We start from the raw sequence: 24,738 nt of genomic DNA, 5'->3' as shown, positions 1-24,738 counted from the left end.
CTCAAATAATAATAATTGCAGATTAATTAAAAATTGGCAAGTAAGAACCAGTAAGACGCAATTAATTGGAGCGCAAAGAATAAAAATACATTTTCCTTTTTATTTTAATTAATATATTTCAAATTACTCATACATGCATTAAACACGAACGTTTCGCATTATTTTTTGATCCATCTTCAGCATATAATATTAATATTACCCATTAAAAAATATTAAACAATAACATATGAAATTATATAAATTCACACAATCGATACATAGATACAAATTAAAATACGAGCATAAATTAAATATTAATTCAATAATTAAATACGTTATATTACGACTTTTTATTACTTTAATTTTTTGATCCTACGATTTGTATTTTATATGCATATACTGTATATATCAACATTAATGACAAGTATTACTATACGAGTAGTACCGCGTATAATATTTCTCGAGTAAATGTGTTATTTTTTTATAATATAATAAAGTGCCAATTTCATGTGATTATTTCGCGATCAGACATGTGAAATATAGCATGTATTTATAGTAATTAATCGTGTATAAGTGCTACGAGAAAATAGCGAAGGATATACAAGAAAAAAAATAAGAAAGTCTGGAAAAGCATTGGACAATATGGGCACACACATATATATGTAGGTAAGTAATTTATAAAAATTATTTATAAAAATTATTTATCATATTTATATATTATTTTCAAAATAATCAATCAATTAATTAATTGTGTTATAAATAATCAATAAATTAAAATTCTTCTATAATTTAATATTTCGCGTGTATATTTTGTACGTAGAATACGTAGAATATTTCGGCAACGAATTATCAATAAGATTATATATGTTCGACTTTGACGACGTAAACAATAACGTGCTATTGTTTGTATGTATGGTTTTGTTATCATTTGCTCAGTGACATTCGAGCAGTAAAGTAATGATGCGAAATGCTTCATATGTTAATTAGTTAATTAATTGTTTAATAAATAATCGTTTAATTCTATAAATTGAAAAACTTCTACAAAAACTACTTAATATTTTCATGTATAACAGTTATAGTACGTAAAATATTTCGGCAATGAATTTTCAATAACACGGTGTTCGACTTTGGCAATATAAACAGTAACGCGCTATTGTTAATATGTTACAGCTTTATCATTCGCACGGTGACACTCGAGCAATAAAGTAGTGGTGCGAAACGCTTCACATATTGTCGAATTTTCTAAATACGATTACGATTAGTATCAAAACATAATTTGATATAATTATTAATAATTAAAAATTAATTAACTTTTAATAAACGACATGAAACATTATCGCGATTGAAAATTGAAACAGGAGATACATAAAAGGGGATAAGAGAATTAATTATGTTATGAACTTTCGATCATTGATGCTTATTATAATATTTCTTTAACAATATTAGAATTAAATATATTTCGACCAATGCTTTAAATTTTCTCAATCCTTGTTAATTAAACACACAATTTAATCGAGAATCGATTAAATTATAGGAATCCAAAATATTAAATAATCACTTCGATCGTTGCAATTTTTACGGGCAATAATTATTTTAATATTTAGAGTCACAAATATATTTCATCCGTGTTACTTTATCGTTCTACTTGACAATCTAAATGTAATTTGGATTGTGAAAGAACACGAAGTAAAACGATCGAATTATAGATGTAAATAATTAGCATAACGAAAGGCTCCGTGATAAATTGTTTAATAAATAATCAATTTTAATCAATAAATTAAAATACTTGTATAATTTAATATTCCGCGTTAATGTATATTTTATAATATATAAAATATTTCGGCAACGAATTATCGATAACACCGTGTTCGACTTTGACAATATAAAATATAAACAGTAGCGCGCTATGTTATGGCTTTGTCATGATTCGCGCGGTGACTCTCGAGTAGTAAGGTAGTGGTGAGAAACGCTTCGTATATTGTAATTTTTCTACTAAATACGATTACGATTAGTATCGAAACATAATTTGCTATAAATATTAATAAGTATTAATTAATTAAAAATTAATTAACGACATGAAACTGTATCGCAATGATAATTCTTTATCGAATCGTAATCATTCATTTATTGCGAATAAAAATTGAAACAAGGGATACATAAAAGGGAATAAAAGAATTAATTTTGTTATTATCTTTCGATTATTGCGATGCTTATTATAATAATTTCCCTAACAATACTTATTAGAATTAAATAAATTTCGACCAATGCTTTAAATTTTCTTAATCGGCAATCCTTGTTAATTAAACAATAGTCATATATTACGACATATCATTACTTTAATCTTTTAATCTTACGATACATTAATGTGTTAAATATATGAGATATATTAATATATTAATATGTTAAAATATTTCATAATATATTAATACATTAATATTAATATGTTAAAATATTTCATAATAATATAATTATTCAGATATCTTATAAATGAGAATTATATATTATCACTCATAAAATATTTCAACAATGAATTTTAACAATAATATAATATAAAGTCGACCTTGGCGATATGTAATGTCTTTGACTTACGATCATTCGCACAGTGACTTTGAGTGAACCCCACAGTAAAGTAGGGATATGAGACTTTGTATATATTATCAAATTCTTCCTTTACATAGTCGACTTTGACTTTGACGATATAAACAGTACCGCGGTAATGTTTCGGACTTACGCTCATTCGCACAGTGGCTCTTGAACAGTAAAGTAGTGATGTGAGACGTTTCATATATTATCAAATTCTTTCTCTAAACACAATTGCAAGTGCAACGAGGAACTTTTCGTGAATGAGTGTAAGTGCATTGAGGAATTCAAACGAGTGCAACGAGGATTGAAGTGCCACGAGGAAAAATCGAAGAAAGCAAAAGAAAAAAGGAGGTTTTGGAAATGGATGGATCAATAAGATGTAAGTCATTAATTTAAATTATTTATCACATTCATTATTTATTATATTGTTGTATCCCCGCGTTCCCGCGTCCCGTCCTCCTGGATGTATTCGCCACCCGTTGAATTCTTTCGGCAGGAAGTACGTCGACGAAAAAAGATCGTTTCCGCGCGCGTTGTCAAAATATTGTTATAAACAAACAACGACTGCTAGAGAGTCTAAGCCCAGCTGTCAAGCTGTGCGGACGCGCGTCTACCTGTGATCCGTTTTACATTTATTCTGAATTCTTGTATGTTACTCGTGATTTATTAAAATTCTTGTGTACCTTAAACCGCGTTATTATTTACGCGCGAGCGTCAGCGTGTGCCGATCGGTTGTGTCGCGCGCATTCGATATATATCGTTCCGCGGACACAACAATATATAAATTATTTATCAATAGTATATATATTCAAAATATACATATTTCTCGTTTTGTTTTATTTTTTTGATTGTGATTTAGTAGTGATTTTAAATTGTAACATATATAATACATATACTTATAAAAAATATTTCATTTTATTTTAAAATAATTAAAACATTTATAAATTTTTTTATTAATATTTTCAGATATTTCTTATATTTTATAAAACATTTCAAATTAATATATTTATTTAAATATTTTATATATAAAAAAAATAGAAATTTTTTTATCATATTTTTAAAAGTTTATATCTAAGAAATATAAATTATTTTGTAATTTTGCAATTTATAATATTAAAATATATCTATTTAAAAGTAAAAATTAATTGCGCGCAATAATTAGATTTAAAATCAATTATTTTGAACATTGCTTTATATAATAGATGTTCTCTTATCTTTTATATTTATCGTTTATATTTGCGAATTTAAATTTATGTACTATATTACAAAATAAATTTCAAATTATGTATTATATTATATATAAAATTATATATAATATAACCCTCCCATGGGGTACACCTTGTCGTGGTGGAAGGGCTTAGTACTTGGATGGTGCCTTGAAGTTTATCTTAAATTTTTCTATTTATGATAAATCTTAAGGTGCCTGAATGGGAAGCTAAGTACCCTTTCGCGTCGTCGGTGCCGCGGACGGCAAGCGCTTCGTTACCGCGTTTTCGCGTTGTAGTATTCTCGCGTCGTCGCGTTTTCGCGGAACTTTTGGACTTTTCATATAAAATCCCAATTTCATTTATTGTCACGAGTCTCTACTTCCGATGCCAACTAACTGGGATGTTTCGAGTTTGCACACGTTGCTATGCAACGTACACTCTTGCTTCGTGCTTCGTCAAGTGATTCGGCCCGAATTAGTTAGAACTCGATCTATTGCTCGGAATGGTCGTCAATGGGTCCCTTCTCTTTGCTCGTCTACAGCCACACGCACTGCGTGTGTTAACCCTGTCGAGGAGTCGAGTGGATTCCCCTAGGCACGATTTTCGCTCGGTAAAAGGGGTTGCCTCCCCATTTTCTAAACTGCTGAATGTAAGCATTTAAAAAATGTGGGTATCCTCTTCTTTTGCCGTCTACCAGCCTGGTGTAGCCATGTCCTGCAATCGCGGGAAACTTTATGTTCCGGGCGAAGCACCTGAAATCGTGCTTAGAGGGTCCAGGTTCGATACGAGATAAGATAATTATGCGCGAAAAAGAGCTGCTGAACTTCATTCGCCTCTATTCCGTCAATCGTTTCGTCTTCTTTCCGGTTCGGGCCTAATCTTTGCTCGTTGTAACATTGCATTCCCGACCTGTTGGCTCGAAGTTGAGTCTCATAAATGAAATGGAATTTTCGAACCGAAACCGGGAGTGTCGTTAAAAGTATATATATATTAAATATATACATCGCGCGACCAAATTTTTAATTGTACCGAAATAGTGCGGGAGTGCCGTTCAGTATCGCGCGTAAAATAACGAAAATAGCGATATAAAAATATCGCTCGTGAGTGCGGGAGTGCCGTTAAAAGTATCGCGCGTCAACAACATGAGAGGAGGAGGAGGCCTGGGAGAGGCATCTTGCATCGGCGGAGCAACCTGATGGTGAATATCTATTATTATTTGTATATCAATTGTTATAAATCGTTATAAACGAACAATAATTCGATCTTATTATTTAAATGAATTAAAGAGAAAATTAGAGAGAAAGATTTTTATAAAAGTCATACAAATCTTTCTATCTTCTAAAAAACAGTTTCAAAAATGTATACAATTTCTCCAAACGTGTTTATCTGCTTATTATATTACACATCGGATATAAAATTCCTCACGATAAAAATTTTTTGAAATATTGATTGCATTTTGAGCATTATTATAAATGAATTTTATATTTGTATGTTACAGATAACTAGCTTCGAAAACAACAACTCCGCTGTTGCGCATCAGTGCGGGTGAGTGAAAAAAACTTTTATTTAACTTTAAGGTAACGGATTCGTAGAGATTGTAGACGTAGATGTAGATGTAGATGTAAATTGTAGATTGTAGATTGTAGATAAATTCGTTGCCTTAAAATGGATGAGCTAGGATAAATTAAATTAAATAACTTTTAATAAATTCTTTCGAAATGCTTTGCATCCATTGCGAAAATATATTGAAGTATTAATTAAAAAAAGAGAATCAAGAAAAGATTTTTTTGTAAAGATTTTGTCTAATTTATTGAATAAAGAACACGCATTAATAATTTTATCAATTTTATCAATTTCTGATGCTACTTTATTTTTATAACGTGCATTTATTCTAATTTCTTAGCTCATCCATCGTAAAATTTGTAGATATTAGTTTTAAACTTTACTTTAACTTAATATAAAGCCAAATGATTAATTCATTAAATAACTTATAACATGATAATAAATGGTTTACCATATAGCCGTGTTAGCAATTTAATATAATATATAAAAATTTGTAGTTTGGCTTTATTTTAGTTAAAATAAAATTATATTCAAATATTTAACGAACGATCGTAAAATCGAGCGATCGTTACGATGAGCGTGAAATATTTACGCTCATTTGCCGGTAATTAATCGGCAAAAGAAGGAGTTTATCTCCTTTTTCGATCTCTGGTTAGAGATCGAGCGAGAAAGTGGCCAGGATCAACGAAAAGTAAGTTCAACTGGCCTGAAGAAAAGCTTTACGTACAATAGTACGTAATGTCGGACATTTATTCACGCGGTTAGGGAATGTAATTAGGACACATAATTAAAATATACGTGATTAGAGATAGGAGATTGAAGACTCGAAGAAAAGGATGTGTTTGATAGAAATGCATAACTAGAAATGATGAGAAACTAAAAGACAGCTTATAGTTGAATAAAATCCGTTAATAATATTTTATAATTGTTACATATAATTCAATACATTGTATTATATAGAGCATTAATCATCAAAACGTACATTATACTATTATAAAAACTATAATAAGATATAATGTAAAAAAGTTTACTATATTAGAGTGGAACATTGGAATTTTTTATATTTTATATAAAGAAGGAAATATTTAAAATATTTTGCAAAATTTGTGTTTTTCGAGGATTTTAATGCTTAAATTAGTAATGTCATCATCATTCTTTAATTATATCCGAGCCCATCGAACCCACTTGAAGAAATCTATGGGAAATATAAAAATCTGTTTGTAAATACGCGCAATCACACGTGACCACGCGTCACGTGACTAGACTCGCATCTGCGCATGCGTATGTAAAGCATAGCGCACATGCGTCGGAAAAATCTCGCGATGCAAGTGCGACGGTAACATAACCTATACGTAGCGCGTGAAGAATCTTTTAATGAAGTATCTGATTAAATAAAAAATGAAGCGATTCAAAGCAGTTATCGAAGATGTCATTGTGCAACCTAACAAAATTCAACCAATTATTGGTAAGATAGACATGTTGCGTTATACTTAAGTAATAGCGTCGTTTCTATTCCGATTTATTATATCTAATAATAATTACATATTAGAATGTTAGCCATAAATTTTCAATTCACTAACATAAATTTAGAATTTATATTTATGTTAATATCACATTTTGTAGTATTAACATAAGTTTTAAAAATTTATATTAATATCACATTTTGTGTGTATATATATATATATATATATATATATATATATATATATATATATATATATATGTATTATAATAATTATAATTACATTCAAATATCATCATTTTAGCCCTCGTTTAATTATTTAAGTAATTGCTGTAAATGATTTGAGAGAGAGAAATCATTCAGATGGGTTTTTTTATAAATATAAATAAAAGTTTTGTCCTATAGTAAATTTTCAGAATGGTAAGCTTAAAGATGAAGAGGACAAAGAGATATCATGTGGCTTATTTCATGATCAAAGGAAAGATAAAACTGTTCTGGCCTTATCAAATGGACAGATTGTATATAAAGGTTACAGACCAGATGTTGAAAAGGAATCGACACGAACGATGTTAGTACTCCATAATAAGAAAACAGGCAAAGTACGATTATTTGAAGCAGAACGATGGCAGGTAACCCCAGTACTTGAAAAGCCTGATATTGAAGACAACAAGGACAATATAGATGAAAAGATTGTTACATTGAATAAACAATTTGGATCGAAGAAAGTCAAACGTAGAACTGAGCAATTAGAAAGAATGAAAATGGATGTTAATTCTATCAAAGAACAACTTGAAAACACGGTGTCAAGTGAGTAATTCTTTTCATTATTATGTAACTAAATTTTATGTCAATATGTACCTACATATGTACTATCAATTAAAAAGCATCTAATCGGTAATATTATATTTAATATTTATATTTCATACAAAATCTTACTGGTTTGTTTTTATCTTCTGGCAGATATTGAAATTGACAGGCTAGATTTATCAGTTCCAACTGATGACTGTATCTCAAATACAATATTACCAACATGCAACAGGGATGCGACTAATGTCAAAGATGTATACAATATAGACGACATTATCCCAAGAAGTAAACTAGAAATGTTATATGAGCATGCAATGGAAGTTCTTAATGGAGATCTTAATGAAGAAGGGTAATTTAAGTTTCTTTACACGTTTTTTAACAAGTTTCTATTTTTCTATATCCTTATCTCTGTGTGTATGTATGTGTATCCAAATATACAATGCTATTATATAATTACTTATATATTTCTCATCATATAGGAAAAGTACATTTTTTAAGCACACTTTGAAATTTATTCAATCGGATCCAGATAATGTAAACAAGGTTGCTCTCTTACTCTATATCGAAATGATCAATGCATGGTGCGACTTATTATCAAAGGATGTGAAGAAACGCGATGTTGTCGCATGTCCAGTTTCTGAAGAAGTGAATCAGCACATCATTGACACGTATAGCGTGCCCAGCACGAACGGACGGTAAGTTTCGATCACATGCACCAATTGTAAGAAAAGAAATTTTCAAAAATTTTCGTTTACAGAATGAGACCAAATATTATGAAAGATAAAGGCCTTATACACTGCTTGATCCTTGCACTGACGATATGGAACTTTGAATTGGATCTTGAACAGTTTCGAGTTATATTGAAAAGGAAAACTGGTCTTAAGAAACTGCTGAGTTTTGTGAAAGTCATTGGAGCAGTGTCTTCTAAAAAGGATAAAAATATCATTATGCTTAAAGTTCCATTACCTTCTCCAGTATCTCTAATTAAGAGAGGAAAAAGATCAAGAAAATCCAATCAATGATTTTGTTATACAAAATTTATTTGAATATTGACGATACAATTTTATTTTTTTAACTTCTCAATATTTATGATGTTGATGAACATTTTGTACAGACATTATGTTAATGTTTGATGAATTATGTAAATACATGAAATATATGCATATATACATATTTGCATTTTATACATCTTTTGAAAGAATTTTGAGAATAAGAGAATTTTATTAAAATTACAATGAGATGTTTTATTCAAGTGTATTTAATGAGTTATTTTTTAAGTATTTAATATAATTTTTTTTTTTCAAAATTGCACGTTACTCTTATCGACTCCGTATATATTATATCTGGTGCCAATCTCTCTGAACCAATATAAATTTTAATGGTTGAGGAAGAGGTTAGAGAAGCATTTAGAAATTGGGAGTTTATCGTTACGCATAGATTTTCTAACTTGCTCCGAAAGTATAGTAGATAGCAAAGTGTTAATTACACTTTCTCACACAAGAATCCGATATCCGATCTCTAAATTATACGTACGAAATAACAAGCTTTCGACATGATAGCCTTATTGACCGCGCGAGCGATAGAGGGAAGGGGAGGGAATCACATTCGAAAGTGCATATCGCGTATAGTGGTGAAGCATAGAGATTTATCTGCCGCTACTTCGAAGAGAACAAAAATGGTAAGCGCTTCACTAGAACTTTTCAATTAAAAAAGAATGTTTAAATCGAATAGCGAGAGAATCTCGAGCGGTTAAAAATGTTTTCACATAAATTTATTTGTCTTTGAACGAATAATTTGGTGGTGAAAGTGATACAGATGTAGCCGACCACTTGTTACACAAATCTTGTATTCTCGCATATGAATATGTATATAAAAAATTTATTGCGCATGAAAACAATTATACGACGACTAATGATCGCAACAATCTCACGATGTGAATAATCGCATAAAATAAAATCACATTTGACTATAATTTTATAAGAGAGAATGTATATCATATATTGATAATTTAGTTTGTGATAACTGATGTTTGATAATTGTGTATTAATCTTTATTAGAGTAAGCTTACACCAGAGGAAAGAGAGCAGAATTTGAATCCTTTGCTCTCATCAGGATGGACTGTTCAGTCGGATAGAGATGCAATCTATAAGGAGTTTGTATTTAAGAATTTTAATGAGGTATATTGTATGCATTTGTTGATATTTATATACAATCATTACATTATATTTGTTTACGTTATGTTCTAATTTCTAGGCTTTTGGATTTATGACAAGGGTGGCCTTACAGGCTGAGAAGATGGATCATCATCCTGAATGGTTCAATGTTTACAATAAAGTGAATATTACTCTGTCTTCTCATGATGTAAATGGTTTGTCACAAAGGGATGTGAAACTGGCTACTTTTATAGACAAGGTTGCTGGCAAATAAAACTCACTTGGCTTATCTATTATGACCTATCGAAGCATTATCTATTCGTATACTTATTATATACATATTAATGACAATAATGAGAAATATTTGTTGTTATTGACTTGTAACAAATATTAATGTGCAATAAATTCCTTTAGCCCATTATATATATATATATATATTATATATATTCTAAACTGCAATTACAATACTTGAACAGATTAAAAATTTTTTTACAAATAGCAAAGAAAGAAAGCATAATACATGTTGTTATAGTAAATAATTTATTCCCGAATAATTTACAAACTACTATCTCTTTTGAAAAATTCTTCATATACTAATATAAACAAGTTATTTCTGTATTTTAATGATAACATCTAATTAGATATTTGTTTTTCTTTGTCTTTACCTATTGCCCAACCTTGTTTAATGATCTTTACAATACCAGGACCATTGTAAATTAACACAAACAGACCAGCGAGAGTTGCGATGGAAAGTAGATTTAACATTAAGAATGCTACTTTTGGAGCTACTGGTCCTACCACAATAGGCCGTACATAATCGACTATAATAGCCTCCAATCCCCTGTAATAAATTTATTCTCTCCAATTTTCTATCTTACAATATGCAAGAAATTCATAGAAAAATTTAAAAACGGCATAAAGTTAACATTATAAGAGAAAATTAATTACCAATGTGTATGCATGACAATTGCAGCTGCCAATATTATTTCGATAAATTTGCTTTCAAAGAGCAGAGCAGCAGGTACTAGTGACAAGAAAGATGCAGACACTATTCTTTCCATCAACCACAAGCGTACATGATCACCATGAGTGCTTGCTGCACGAGTCACACTAACTGTTGATTGTACAGGTAACTGGAAAGAATAAAACAAAATAAAGTGTGTTTTGTATAAATATACTTACTGTTATTTCTTTTAGAAAATTTTACTATCAACCTTGGATAAGACACGACATTTTGAATAATTGCTTGCATTAGGTGTTGTGCAACGATTCAAATTTGTAAGACTTGAAGTAGATTTGGGGAAGTGCATTGGATTACATCTGTAGGTTTGGAGTAAACTACCAGGTTTAACCAACATCTCTGCAATAAAATCATTTGTAATTGGTGTATAAATTTAATTTTACATTTAATAATTGTTTTTTAAATATATATTAGATATATAAATAAGTTTTTATTTTTTATGTTTCAATGTTTATTAACAAATTATACATGTATAATTTAATTAGAAAAATAATTATTTATCAATACTTCCTTCTATCTTTCAGATAAGTTATAGATTACAAATTTATAATAAATAGGATATGAATTGCTATGAATATTTAAACTTGACAAAACAGTAATTGTAGATTGCTAATATTCAGTTATTTCATTTAAACAATAAATTGGGAAGAAAAAAAACGACTTTTTACATGAAAAGATTATTATTTAATTAAATTCTTGCATGATAATGCTTGGTCTCATGTGGCAAAATTGATCAAGGATACATTATTGGAATTTGATTAGGTTCTTTTGTCCTACCTGATATTCAACTGAGGGTACTTTTAGAATTTATTCCAATTGAAATAGCATGTCTTGTTTAACAGATATTTCTAAAATTTAGAATTATCAAAAGAAATAAAAAATGGCTTGATGAATTCATGACAAAAATTTGTATCGATTCAGAATCTATAACTTGGATGAAAATGATGAAGATTACCTTCATGATTAAAATGTACTACATGTATAATTCTGTTAATAAATATCGAATTTCATAAAAAATAGTGTGAAAAATTTATTTATACATCTAGTATTATATTGTGTGTTGCTAAGTAAAAAGTAGTATTTATTAATTTGTAATAAAAAATTAATCTTAATTTACAATGAAACTTTTTATTACACGTAATTAAAACATTAAAAAAAATATATATCCATTGATTGAAACTTTTTATACATTTTCTGCTTATTATGAGAGAGATTATGTAAAAGCATTTTGAGGTTGTGTAAGGAAAATTCTATCCAATTCACGAAATCAAGCAGACGCGCGTTTGAAACTGTCGCAGATCTCGAATAAAACTTACCGAGCTGCCGGACTTTGCGTAAAATGTTAATATTAGCCATTCTTCCTAAATTCATTTTATATCAAAATTGCTTTTATTATGTTTGACGTTAACTCGGATCAAGAGATAAGAGACAACCGCTCGCAGCGATCGATCTTTATTCGAGACAATTCGCGTTTGTTAGAACGAAAGTAGATTTTCTAGAATGAAAGAATTTTAATTTATACATATATATAAATATTTTTTTCAACGAAATAGATATGTTTTTCACGTGCACCTTTACATAATCTCTATATTTCGGGTGTGTTCGAAAATCTTATTCGAGAGGTAGAGTATTATTTAATTGACCAATCAGGATAAAGAGATCTTCGCTCCTCTTGTTTTGATTGGTCAACTAAACGTTACTTTATTCCAAGGATAAGATTTTCGAACGCACGATAATATGACATGACATATCTGCGTTTCGTAAAAAGAAAGAGAATATCGCAATTAGCATGTTGCACATTTAGTGCGAATAAAGACGTGTTTAATTATATGTTATAGAAAAATATTTTATCTTTTGTCAAGCCGACACGTGTAACTACATAATTGCCCATAAGTCAGTCATAATAAATAAAAAATTGTTGCAAAAACATGAGTAGTGAATGGTCTCATTCATGTATTGTCTCGAAACATCTTTGACGATTTTAGATTTGATACATTAATTTAGCGAACCACAACGAAGAATATTCTTTGGACATGGAGAGATTCAAAGAGATCGATTGGTTTGTATAAACACTGGAGTGTCATATAAAATTAAAGGAATTATTCATCCTCTGTTTATGATATAATTTATATGATTTGAATATATGTATGATTTGTACATAATTTCATGATTAAATGATTATCTATAATATGTGCATCACACACATCTTGCATTAAATATGACAAATGTAATATCATTGTTTTAGGAATACTGCATTAGAAGACATGATAGATGATGTATTCATCGAGGATGAGAGATTAGAGCGTGAAAGTGCAATGCACAGGATCATGAGAGATGAGTTTAGAGATCCATTTGAAGATATCGAACAAGATTATGCTAATGTTAATATGGAATTGATAAAAAAATATCTTGCTGAAGATCCTTTCACTGATACAGAGGAAGAAGAGGAGCAAAAAACCAATGATAAAAAAAGAAACAGGAAAAAAAGAAACATTGATACTGATTGTAAACAAACACAAGAGAAAAATCCATATGTGCCTGGCATAAGGAAATTACCATTCAACTTTCCTAAAAGATCTTGTTTAACTAAGGTTCAACATAGTATGTGTCTTCGTGCTTTATTGAAATTATTCAACAACGAACAAAAGGGGTTGAGCAAGGAAGAACAATTAGATCTGGAATCTTACATAGTGTGTAAAGATAGACATTATTTATTTTAAATTTTTCTTAACAATATTCTTTATTTTTAAATAGAATTCAAACAAAAAAACAAGATGCATTGTTTTAATTAATTTTTAATTAACTTTTAATTATGAATATAGTTTGAGAATTTTATTGTTACTTTTGCTTCTAAATCAACCTTTTCTAGGCATTAAAAGAAAAAATACTTGAAGAACAGAAGGAATTTTTAAACTTTGCCAAAAGCAAGTGGAATGATAGTTTCAATTGGCCAATTAAATGTAGCAGATTTATAACATCTAAATGGAGCACAAAGATGGAGAAGTTTCAAAAATTACCTAGATATTATATTGAATTTAAAAATATACCACTTTCAGTGCAAAAAATTAATTCCACATTCAATAAAAGCATTGAAATAAAGTTTATATCTTGTTTGCATCACTTAGTGAGTTAAAGCACAATTGTCATTTAATTAGGCATAAATTGTCATTTAATTAAATATAAATTAAATTTAGGTAGATATATCATCATTCTTATTATTTCCAGGGATCATTTTCCAAGGTGACGTGGCCAAAGTTAAATCGGCCATTTATATTAAACACAAATTATACAATGTTACTCAACAAGTATCAATGCGCCACTAACAATGTGACGCAACATTTCAGATTCCCTGTGAGCGACGATATATATTGCGAGAATTTTGCGATAAAAACTAAAGCGGATTTTGTTATCTCATCTAGCGGCCTCAAATGCCTATTAAACTTTGATTCATGTTACTTGAATTCATGGATTATACCAATGGTAGTTAAATCGCATAATGGAAAAAATGTTGTCTACATTGATAAAAGAATACCGCCTAGTATTGCTACAATACCGCAAAAGAACACTTGGGTATACAAATATATCCTTAGGCATTATTTTGTTGATGCTAATAATGAAGTGTTCGAAGAAAAGTGAGTTGCAAAATATAATAATAATGTATAACAAATTTTGAATATAATGAATATATCATAATTATTATTTTAGAATGCAACATACAAAGGAGAATAAATCCGAAAATGTTACAATCCATTCCGACTTAGACAATATTGATTTGGAATGTAGTGCTGAATTTAATGATTACCTTAAAATCTATGAAGAAGAATTGTATGAACCCTCAGATGCGCAAAAATCGAAAAATTCGGATGATTTAACAAGTGGCAATGACACAAATAGTATTAAAACAAATGTAATGTACAAACTTTTCACAATAGGGCCAACAGAATCTCTGAATCAAGAATTAGGGAAACATGATGTGAAGGAATATCAGATGTTGGTTCGTACGAAAACTGATGGCACAGAGGTAAGGATATCACTTTAACATAATATCATTTACACTATATTAATTATTAAAAGTTCATTAATTAATAATCAATATCAAATTATAAGATATAAAAGTAACAATTTATTTTTGCCAGGTATTGCCAAATAAAATACAGCATGTAATATTAACGCCAAAAATAGAGCATCAGTTAGGACTCGGAGCCGAAGCTGTAACATTTGAAGAATTATCACATCAGTGGGCGTCGTTGGTATTTAGACCAGGAACTATATTAGGTAGAGTCAGGATAGAAGCAGATAGTTCAGAAATAATACAAATAGAAAAACACACTACAGCATCATTGAGCAATGAGATGAGAAGACTTTATAATATTAAAATAGAAGATTCTTTAAGTATTCTGCATAATATAATTGAAGGATTATCATCCTTGACTCCTGGTCGATATATTATGCGCCACATTCCACAGAGAGGACCATTTGCATATATTTATAAGCAAGTTGAAGAACCTGGGTTAGTATAATGAATATAATAATACCTTAGTCCATTAAAAAGATAGAATAATATATATGCATCAAAATATATAAAGTTCAATATCAATAAGGGTGTATATATTTTGAAGATATTTTTTTTTTTCAGGAAAAATGTTTTTGATTTACATACAGTTTGTCAATCTGCAATGTTGCAAACTGTATCTAAAACACCATGGCCTCTCATTGATACTATGTTAACAACACCAGCAATAAGACAATTTAAGAAAATGCCTGCAATGTTTAACCCATCATACTATCAATCTCTTTCTAATAAATTTAAAGGAAGGCCAAGAAAAATTGATTCTACTGAATCAGGTTAATAATTCCTTTTAATATTTTAAAGATCACAGCAAATTGAAATATTGTAGAACCATTCTGATATCCGAATATATTGTATATTTAATTATTATGTTTATATATACATTTTGTTATCTTCTTTAACATGGGCAATTATCTAACAGTAATTAAATTAACAATTTATTCGACCGATTATGTATTGACAATATTATTTTAAAAGACTTTAAAAATAATAAATTAAATATGCATTGAATTGAATATATGATAGATATCGATTTTTTGTGCAATATAATAACTGTCCTCTACATAAATGAGATATTTACTTTAATATTTATTAATTTTTTTCATTAATTAACATAGAGATTTTATATATATAGTTATAAACACATGAAATTTTCAACTATCTATAATTTGTAAATATCTTCTTGTAGAATCTTTCTCTTTGCTTGAAACAGAAGTACTTCCTCCAATATTTACTTCATAGATATATTTTATTTTGAAATATATTTCACATTACAAAAAAAAATTATATATATGTACGTATATATGTATCTGATATATGAAAGATATATATTTATCAAAATTTATAATATAAATTGAAAGATTCTAGTGGAAGATTAAAAAAGTTGTTTTCACAAAATTGTGTATTTTTAGGAATTTTTTAATTAATATATGATAATATGCATGATGTTTTTAAAAGACTAAAGAAAAAAGAAACATTTTTATTATTGTCAAAAAATGAATATACTATTACTCATTTTAGATTAATCAAATTCGAGTTTTGCAACTTGAGATAAAAAGTTTGAAAAAAGAAACTATCTTCTTTATATTATTTCAGGCAAATCGATTGAGAACATATATTGCAAAATATTTACAGGTTTTCTCAGTGGAAAAATTTTATGCAGAATTTTCATATGTGTGTGTTGCTGGTTTTTAGCAATGTAGCAAAAATTCGCTAGTAAAGGCTGAAGGCAGATTGATGGTAAAAATCATAGATACAGTTTAATATAAATCAACAGTAAAAATCGAGCAAAATTGCGTTCGACAGATTTTACTCGATTTCTATTATTGATACATGTTGTCATGTATATTACCATATCGCAAACTTTAAGCTTTGTGCACTTAATTAAGAGCAAGAATTGATTGTAGCAATCTGCTACAATTTCTGCTTTACAATCTACCGACAAATTACTGAGATTTATTTATTGGAGGGGAAAGATCCTTTTTAATTGTATATATTACATAATCATATATTCATAATATATAATTAATGTGTATAATTATGTACAATTGTTATATGTGTTTATAGGAGTTTTATATTGATTCATTTTTTTTATAATCTTTATATAAAAATAAATGAAGCTCAAGGTATATATAAGCCATCTTATTAAAATTTTAATGCTAAAGCATTTGATCAATCAAGTGCTTAGACACTAAAATTTAAACAAATTCAAAAAGTGCAGTTAATCACTTTTAGCCTGTGAACAGTTCATATATGTAAACAAAAATTTTTTAGAATAAAATTTCCTCTTCGTTCTAAAATATCCAGAAATTTGATTCTACGTATTTGATATCTACTACACACAACACACACAGGGATTTTCGTCTACTTATTAGTTCTGGATAATGAAGGTTCTACTTTATTTCCTTTATTATTATATCTAATATATAATATTTATAAAATGTATACTGAATCAATTTCTTTTCATTTCTAGCTCCTCGAAGAAGTGTTCGGCTAAAAGAAGTGAATGAAAAGTAAAAGATAAAATGTAGTAAAATTTTTTAGCAGACACTGTTACGATGTTATCGTAACATACGTTTTTTTATCATACCATACTTTAACTTTTGCCATCCAAATCACGAAATGAAAATTGCATAAACTTTTGATATATATATGAATATATATATATTGATGCGTGATGATATAACAGAAATCAGTGCAAGGAAAAAAGTAAAACGAGGATTATTTAATTACATGTCCAATTGATACAGTACAAAGTAACTATAAGTTTACTAATATATGTACAAATTATAATGGAGAGTATCAAAGGATTAAGAAACTTCTCTTAATTTTCATTATTATTCTAATGTTACATGTGTAAGATGTTTTTTTCTCACTTTTTTATTTTAAATGGAAAAAGAAAGTGTAATTATGCACAGGCAATATGTTAGTGAAAAAAAATGCTGAAATTTACTTTGCAGACATTTACCTGTAATTTATAATTTTGACTATATATGTTTGTAATCTTCAGTAATGCAAAATTTTTAAATACATCAGAGTAAAGAAACTTAGTTTGAGAAAAGCATATATTGAATATTTTATTTTTTTATTAATTGTATTATTTAAAAGTTCGTTATTTAATATTTGAAACTTGTTGATTTGTGTATTTTTTTAATGTATTTATGACACAAGGAAAAATACAAAGTATAGAATATTTTCTTTGATTTTATTCCCAACAATTTTTCATTTTATTTCCATATAACTTATGAGATTCTTTAAATTATTTCTTTATATAAATTCTTTCTTGATAAAAGTAAAAATGTATAAAACATAATTAAATATTAAAAGCATGTAATTATTTTATGAACAAGATTGGAACGCAGAATATTCAAATATTTTACTGACTTATATAATACAATAGAGATTTTATGCACACACAAAAAATACTACAAAAGTAATATTTGAAAAAAATTACAATTTCTTCTCTCTAATTCGTTATTACTATATCAAGCCATATTAAGCTAAAATCCGTGTGGGCATATATAAAATCGCTTTTTATAGATACAATTACTGTGCATAAATAGGACAAAGTATGTAAGTCTTAATTGTGCTTCATCAGAATTATGTGGAAACTAGAGAAAGAAGTGCTTTCTTGTAATCTCCAGAAGTGTCTCCCTATAATAGATATTTTTATTAATAATACAATAATCAAGTACAACTAATTTTTTACAAATAGCAAAATTTGGATAATATAAATAACTTTTTTTGGAAAGAAACAATCTAGGGAATACACTTACAGCTATCCAGCTTTCCAGTGACTTTCCGTAGCGTTCTTCAAATGCCTTTTTAATATCTCCCAAATCAATTTCGCTTCGAGATACAATGATACGGATCAGTGTCCGATCCTTCGTGCCTATACCATGCATACTGGCGTACAAACGCTCAGCAAAGAATCCAACCTTTGACTTCACACATTTCACTGTCAATTACAATGTGATTTGTAATATTATATATTAAATTGATATTAATGAAAAATATATGAAGAAATCGCATGGAATGAATTAACACAAGGGAACATTTCCATGCTGCAAGATACTACATTTATATGGTACTGAATTCAAATCTTATATAACTATTGTATTTGTATATAAAGTGTTATATAGATATAAGAAATACAAATATTTTTTATATGTTATTAGTTGCCACATGCAGGGCATGTCAGGGGACATTTATGATGTACGGGGATCTGATAAGTGTGTTTACACATTTTCATGCATTTTACAGAATTTAAATTATGCTCTTTTAATAATTGCTGTATAATGATAAAAATTCTTATCTTTATAATAAAATCAGTATTCAGAAAGTATCATATGTAGATCGAAAAGAAGAAGCTATTGAATGGAGAACAGAGTGTGAGATAAAAAAGAATTCGGGTGACGCCTACTACATTTTACATGTCGCTAAGATCTGTCATATATAGTGATGAATGTGTTCAAAAATATTTAATTCTAAAAATTAACTGGCAATGTCAGCAATAATCACACAGCAATAACTTTCTACAAATAGGCAGATAAAAGCTATATATGTAAAATCCTAGTATAGTGACTTGCCTCTGCCTTGCGAAAATATGTTTCGATCGTTTTATAAGAACTCGCAAAAAATGATAAAAATGTATGCGAGATGAGGACAGATATACATTTCACGAAAACTTGACTCGTAATATCGTTTTATATTATCACGGGATTATCGATATTCCATAGTGCATTCGGGCTTATTGTTTTCCTCATATGAAACTGCTATTTCAACCACTTGCTCGTATTTACACTGAAACGCATAATTATTCTCATCTAAGCACAACTAAAAAAAAACGTCGAAAAAAAACGTTCCTCTCGATTGTTTCTCTTAATTCTATTAATTAATTTTATATATTACATTTCTGCTTGTAAGAAACATAAGGACTAGTCACATTATAAAATTAGTAACTGTGAATGATTCATACATATAAATGTCAACATTGCACACTTATAACTATAGTTTCTATATAGAAATTAATATATAATTATATAGTAATTGATATGCGTTTATTGAAAAACTTACCTATTCCAAGTAGACCTTTCTCGATACTGCCAGAAAATTCCTTCTTTATGGCAACCTCTATGTCATGTCCTGACATTTTCTCATACTCGATAAACGTTTGTCGCAGTTGCTGATAACTACGCGTTACTAAAATCGCATTGAATTGTGATTCATCTGTTCCCCAATTCTTTTCACCTGCATGAAAGAGTTCAAGTTTAGAAATTATACATTATATTATACAATACATTGAGAGAATTTTAAATTCCAGGTTACTAGATAACAGAAATTACTGTCACATACCAGCTTCATATAACGCTTGAGCATCAGCAACAGCTTGGGCATGATCGATTCCTTGATTTTCATCCCTGTTTGCCTGTATAAGAGACACCAGTAACCTCTTGAAATGGCCAGACGTATCGCCCTTCAGATCACTCTCAAGCGTTTTGCTGTACACTGTTTGTAAGAGGTATGTTCCTTAATTAATCAACAAGATTGTAGATTATAAACATGCATAATAAAAAATCGAAATCTTACAATTCTCGTAAAACGCAGCGATTGTACGGATGCCGTAGTTACTGAGAGTACACAGAATCTCGACGATCGCTTCCTCGTCCGTACCCATGCCACTCACCGCTTCGTGCAGCTCTTTGGCATAGTAATGCGGCAATGGGGTCATAAGAGCAACAATGATATCCTCCAATTTACCAGTCAATTCGCTCTTCAGATCACTAATCAAATCCTTTCCATAGAGAGTCTTAAATGCCTCCGCAATCTCCAGTCTTTGTACTATGCCTCTTTTTGTGAGCACATCAATAATTGCCTTCTCATCCGTACCAAAGCCTTTCATCGCCTTACGCAAGATAGCAGCGTCAGCGTTCGCGTCGAACGGTTCGGCAGGGTAAACAGTTGGAGTGCACTGGAACAACGTAATACATGTTGATGTAATAATTGAAATTTAATTTAAAATCTTTTATATCATTTTTACAAATGCATCTATTTTATGAAATAGAATATTATGCCTTTAAAATTAAATTAAAATTATAATTTGTGTGATCAAAATTGTTAAATTTAAAAAGAATAGAAGGTCCAAGACATAAATAACTATTAAGATTATACTTAATTTATATTTAATTTATTTTTAATTGAAAGCTATGTAAGAAGCATATCATGATTATAAATTTTTGAATTTATTGATGAGGAAAATTTTACTTTTTGCGCGATTAGTCATCACCTCGATAGAATCGACTTGCGAAACTAGACTAACGTTACAAATACACATGATTGACAGTATATGTTTCGAAAATAGATTGATATTACTAATTATTGCCCTTGAGCGACGAGTCTATCGCTCGACAACCAAGACGTAATTTATATACCTTGAACGGATAATATTGTTGTTGCGACATTGTTTCTTTCCTTTTCTCGATGTAGCGATCGGAAGAAAACTCCACGAGATTCTCTGTGAAATAAGAATGATAATGAGTACGATAAGTGAACGAATGCGTCACGCGACCATCGACGTTCGCTGAATCGCTAATTGCCGATTTGACGTTCCACGCAAGTTGGCATAATCGGTACAACAGGGAGTCAATTGTGTATCACATTATTAAGTGAAAATTACAAAAGTGAGCAAATTTACTAGATATTGACTAATGAAATTATAAATATTCTAGTACATTTGCTCACTTTTGTAATTTTCACCAAGTTGTGTGATACACAATCGATCCCAAAAAAAAAAAGGACAAAATAGCGATCCAAAGTCGATATGATTCGATCGAATTCAATTTCGAGCAAAAAATACATGCGCGAAAAAGAATGTTTCAACAGTAAATATGAAGATTCACAATATTTCGAGCATGAAGATGAACACGAACCCGGCAATCTGTCATCGAGAACTCGAGAGACAACGGTTTTTAAACTGATAATTGATCAAAAAGAATATGAACGAAATTAGGACGTGAGGGAGAGATTACATTACCTGATTACGACGACGTGACAGGACGAGCCAGAAATGCTCGTAGGTCTCTTCTAGTCTCCTTAAGCTAAGGTTTCCAGGATCGGTGGGAAAACTCGAATAGATGAGCGGAAGTAAAACGTGGTAGAACGATCCGATGCGTACGAGTGCCGGTTACCGATTGCGAGATACTGACATACTAATGCTGAGCCGTCTCGGACACACCCACTTTCACGGATCACGTCATCGCACCGCGGCTCTCCCAAAGCTGTCCAAGGCGAAGCGATTGTGGGAGACGTGGTTGCGAAATTTTTTTTCCATATTCTCTGGCCACGTTCCACTTGGTGATTGCAACGCTCCCGAGCATTATCCGTCTTCGTTTAACTTTCGGCGAGCAACAAGGATGAAAAATGACTCCTCGAGCCTTGCGATCTCCAAGTGGAACGTAATCTCTGTGTGATCCTCATGTGGAGACCGGTGGGGATCAAAGATCACCATGCACTTGGAAGGGTATTGTCGTGATTCTTATGTCATCGAATAGAAAAAAGACATGACACATTTCTCTCCCACCTCCTCACGATATATATTCGCGTGTAAACCAGTGTGTAATTTGGTTTATTGAATGAGTTGAATTTTGAGGGAGTCGAGAATTTCAAAATGACACAGGACTAATTAATGTGATTGCAAAAGAGCAACATGATATGAAAAGCAAGTTTTCCTCGATAAATATATATACGATGATCGACTATAATAAATATAACCTCTTTTGGGTGTATATTTGAGATAAATATTTCTTTTTCTTCTACGAATATTTATTCTCATTGTGAGCTATAATACTTTTTCATCCAACAGCTTACGAGATGATGAGTAATCTCATAGATGCCCATTGGTTTCCCCTGGCATCGCAGGGGAACATTTATTCGATGACCAAACTGTGTTCTCCCAGTAGTTCCAACAAATTATTAGTTGCATCTTTGAAAAGAAAGATTTATTCTTGTGAATATCATCAAATGACGGAATTTCTGAGGCCTATGGTAAAGGAACTACTATTTACTTACATTCCCAGTATGTAAACTATTATATACTTGTAGATGTCCTTTTTTTTATTGAATACCTTACATTTGGAATAATAAACTTATCTATTTTTTATTTGTTCCAGGTGGTGCAGAAATTATCTCTATTGATGCTTACAATAAGTCAGACACGGCAGAAAGTTTTGTGATAGGAATAACAATTATGAAAACAAGTACAGATACAATCGAGAGATATCTAAACATATATACAGAGGGTGCGATAGATGGTGAAGGGGATGAAGGTAGCTCCATTGAAGCTACAGCTCAAAATTGTCTTATGGTAGAACTATCATATACTCCTTATCATTTATATCATACCGTTTTACCGCAACAAAATTTTATACATGAGGTAAATTAATAAGACAATACTAAATACTTGTTTTTTTCTTGTCAATAAGTTGCTTAATATATTTATACAATTATAATAATTTAGAAAAATTGTAATATCTATGCTTTAATAATACAATTAAAAATTTCTAGGTGGTCTGGTTAATATCTGGAAGTGATTACAAAATTCATATGATAAGAGAAGATAAATTAAGTCATGTTTACAGCGAGTCCTCCATTGAAAAATATTTCCCAGAGTTGCATGATCTCCAAGCAATCGCGTTATGGATTAATATTTATTATTATGACAATTATAAGCGGTTTGTATTATGAATGAAAATTGTTTCAATCCTATACCTCAATAATATTTTATATATAATCTTACACACATTTAAAATATTAATATAGGAGAGTCACTGCTGTAGGTTGTGAATGTGGTCTAGTCAAAATTTCCGTGATAAACGTGATGGATCTACAAGTTTCTCAAAGCTGGCTATTGAGATATGATAAGCCTGTACCTAGTGTAATAATATTCCCTCATCAAAATTTCGTCTGTAAACCAGCATTTATAAATGCCAATGGTAAATACTTCAAGACACATTTATATTTAATATTGATATATAATTCTGGAAAGAATAAAATTATCATAAATTCTAGCCAAAGCTGAGAAATGTATTCCTGAGGATGACATCCCCAAATTGAACATTGTTATTTCAAGTACAAGTAACGCTGTTGTTTTTGAGTAAGTAATTTATATATTACAAAGTATTAAGATACAAGTACTCGTCTTTTTTTTACCAGGAATATTTTAGAACACGGCATGAAACGAGACGTAATATTGAGCGGTAGCGAATCGTCGGATTGTGTTTTGTGTTGCTGCATAGCAGACATAAATATGGATGGCCAAAACGAGATATTACTCGGCACGTACGGTCAAGAAGTTTTAATTTTCGCATTGACGGATGATGCATGGGAATTAACTGCCAGAAAATTGTTCGACGCTCCTGTGCATTCTATAAGTTACATGGATATAACAAATGATGGAATAAAGGAACTGATTGTATTAACACAACAGGGTGTACACATATTACAGGTTTTACATATGTATATTTTCACGTATATTTAATTTAAACTGTATTTTTAAAGAAGATATACATTTTTTTTATCTATTCACAGCATAACATAGCTGATGTGCGAGCAAAATGGAGAGAACGTTATGGAAAATTACTTAATATAATAACTCGGAAAAAATTGTAGTATTTGTAACAGGAAAGGATAATTTCCTTTATACATATTTTATATTTCTATGTCATATATATTGTACATACTATTTTTAATTTAAGATAAATATGTGATACAAAAGATAAAATATATATCTTTGTTAAATTATTTTGAGAAACATGCAAGAAAATACAATACAATATTGTTATTAAGTCTATTTTTTTGCATTTCCGAAATAATCAAATACATGGGAAACTCGACGC

General features: G+C 29.7%; 6 protein-coding genes across 10 annotated transcripts; 4 read left to right on the top strand and 2 right to left on the bottom strand.

Annotated features, from left to right (window-relative positions):
* The first annotated feature begins 6,615 nt into the window (after positions 1-6,615).
* On the top strand, positions 6,616-8,775 carry LOC145971950 (uncharacterized). Of its 2 annotated transcripts, none has more exons than XM_083100065.1 (5): positions 6,616-6,798; positions 7,212-7,602; positions 7,756-7,951; positions 8,082-8,297; positions 8,360-8,775. In XM_083100065.1, the coding sequence occupies exons 1-5, from the start codon at positions 6,760-6,762 to the stop codon at positions 8,622-8,624; spliced, it is 1,107 nt and encodes a 368-aa protein (XP_082956191.1). In that variant the 5' UTR covers positions 6,616-6,759; the 3' UTR covers positions 8,625-8,775. The 2 variants fall into 2 exon arrangements, with proteins under 2 accessions (XP_082956191.1, XP_082956190.1); XM_083100064.1 differs by having other exon boundaries at positions 6,617-6,798; positions 7,201-7,602.
* A 209-nt stretch (positions 8,776-8,984) lies between these two features.
* Pcd (pterin-4a-carbinolamine dehydratase) lies at positions 8,985-10,176 on the top strand. The gene is made up of 3 exons (XM_083100068.1): positions 8,985-9,280; positions 9,660-9,779; positions 9,856-10,176. Exons 1-3 carry the CDS (start codon positions 9,155-9,157, stop codon positions 10,027-10,029), a joined length of 420 nt encoding a protein of 139 aa, XP_082956194.1. The 5' UTR covers positions 8,985-9,154; the 3' UTR covers positions 10,030-10,176.
* Positions 10,177-10,276: 100 nt separating this feature from the next.
* Positions 10,277-12,375, bottom strand: Sdhd (succinate dehydrogenase, subunit D). Its single transcript, XM_083100067.1, has 4 exons — positions 12,093-12,375; positions 10,970-11,115; positions 10,704-10,888; positions 10,277-10,596 (listed from the first exon to the last, which is right to left on the bottom strand). Exons 1-4 carry the CDS (start codon positions 12,145-12,147, stop codon positions 10,389-10,391), a joined length of 594 nt encoding a protein of 197 aa, XP_082956193.1. The 5' UTR covers positions 12,148-12,375; the 3' UTR covers positions 10,277-10,388.
* Positions 12,376-12,498: 123 nt separating this feature from the next.
* Positions 12,499-18,217, top strand: LOC145971948 (uncharacterized). Of its 3 annotated transcripts, XR_014439008.1 has the most exons (10): positions 12,499-12,835; positions 13,022-13,466; positions 13,646-13,900; positions 14,002-14,408; positions 14,482-14,797; positions 14,913-15,286; positions 15,413-15,621; positions 16,481-16,971; positions 17,120-17,235; positions 17,319-18,217. XR_014439008.1 is itself a non-coding variant. In XM_083100060.1 (8 exons), exons 1-8 carry the CDS (start codon positions 12,810-12,812, stop codon positions 17,360-17,362), a joined length of 2,076 nt encoding a protein of 691 aa, XP_082956186.1. In that variant the 5' UTR covers positions 12,500-12,809; the 3' UTR covers positions 17,363-18,217. The 3 variants fall into 3 exon arrangements, 1 of the variants encoding a protein (XP_082956186.1); XR_014439007.1 differs by having other exon boundaries at positions 16,481-17,235; XM_083100060.1 differs by lacking the exons at positions 16,481-16,971; positions 17,120-17,235 and having other exon boundaries at positions 12,500-12,835.
* LOC145971951 (annexin B9) lies at positions 18,030-22,241 on the bottom strand. The gene is made up of 7 exons (XM_083100066.1): positions 21,879-22,241; positions 21,277-21,359; positions 20,435-20,816; positions 20,201-20,353; positions 19,922-20,095; positions 18,622-18,803; positions 18,030-18,499 (listed from the first exon to the last, which is right to left on the bottom strand). Exons 2-7 carry the CDS (start codon positions 21,304-21,306, stop codon positions 18,446-18,448), a joined length of 975 nt encoding a protein of 324 aa, XP_082956192.1. The 5' UTR covers positions 21,307-21,359; positions 21,879-22,241; the 3' UTR covers positions 18,030-18,445.
* LOC145971949 (KICSTOR complex protein kaptin) lies at positions 21,661-24,687 on the top strand. Of its 2 annotated transcripts, none has more exons than XM_083100062.1 (8): positions 21,661-22,624; positions 22,707-22,919; positions 23,014-23,276; positions 23,408-23,574; positions 23,663-23,835; positions 23,912-23,996; positions 24,056-24,347; positions 24,431-24,687. In XM_083100062.1, the coding sequence occupies exons 2-8, from the start codon at positions 22,715-22,717 to the stop codon at positions 24,509-24,511; spliced, it is 1,266 nt and encodes a 421-aa protein (XP_082956188.1). In that variant the 5' UTR covers positions 21,661-22,624; positions 22,707-22,714; the 3' UTR covers positions 24,512-24,687. The 2 variants fall into 2 exon arrangements, with proteins under 2 accessions (XP_082956188.1, XP_082956187.1); XM_083100061.1 differs by having other exon boundaries at positions 21,663-22,562.
* Positions 24,688-24,738: the final 51 nt, after the last annotated feature.

This window comes from Camponotus vicinus, unplaced genomic scaffold (assembly GCF_025532165.1).
Source record: "Camponotus vicinus isolate PSW18456_S1 unplaced genomic scaffold, iyCamVici1.0 SCAF_5, whole genome shotgun sequence".
Lineage (NCBI taxonomy): Eukaryota > Metazoa > Arthropoda > Insecta > Hymenoptera > Formicidae > Camponotus > Camponotus vicinus.
The sequence above is the reverse complement of the archived record's forward strand: the minus strand, read 5'-3'. Positions and strand labels throughout refer to the sequence as shown.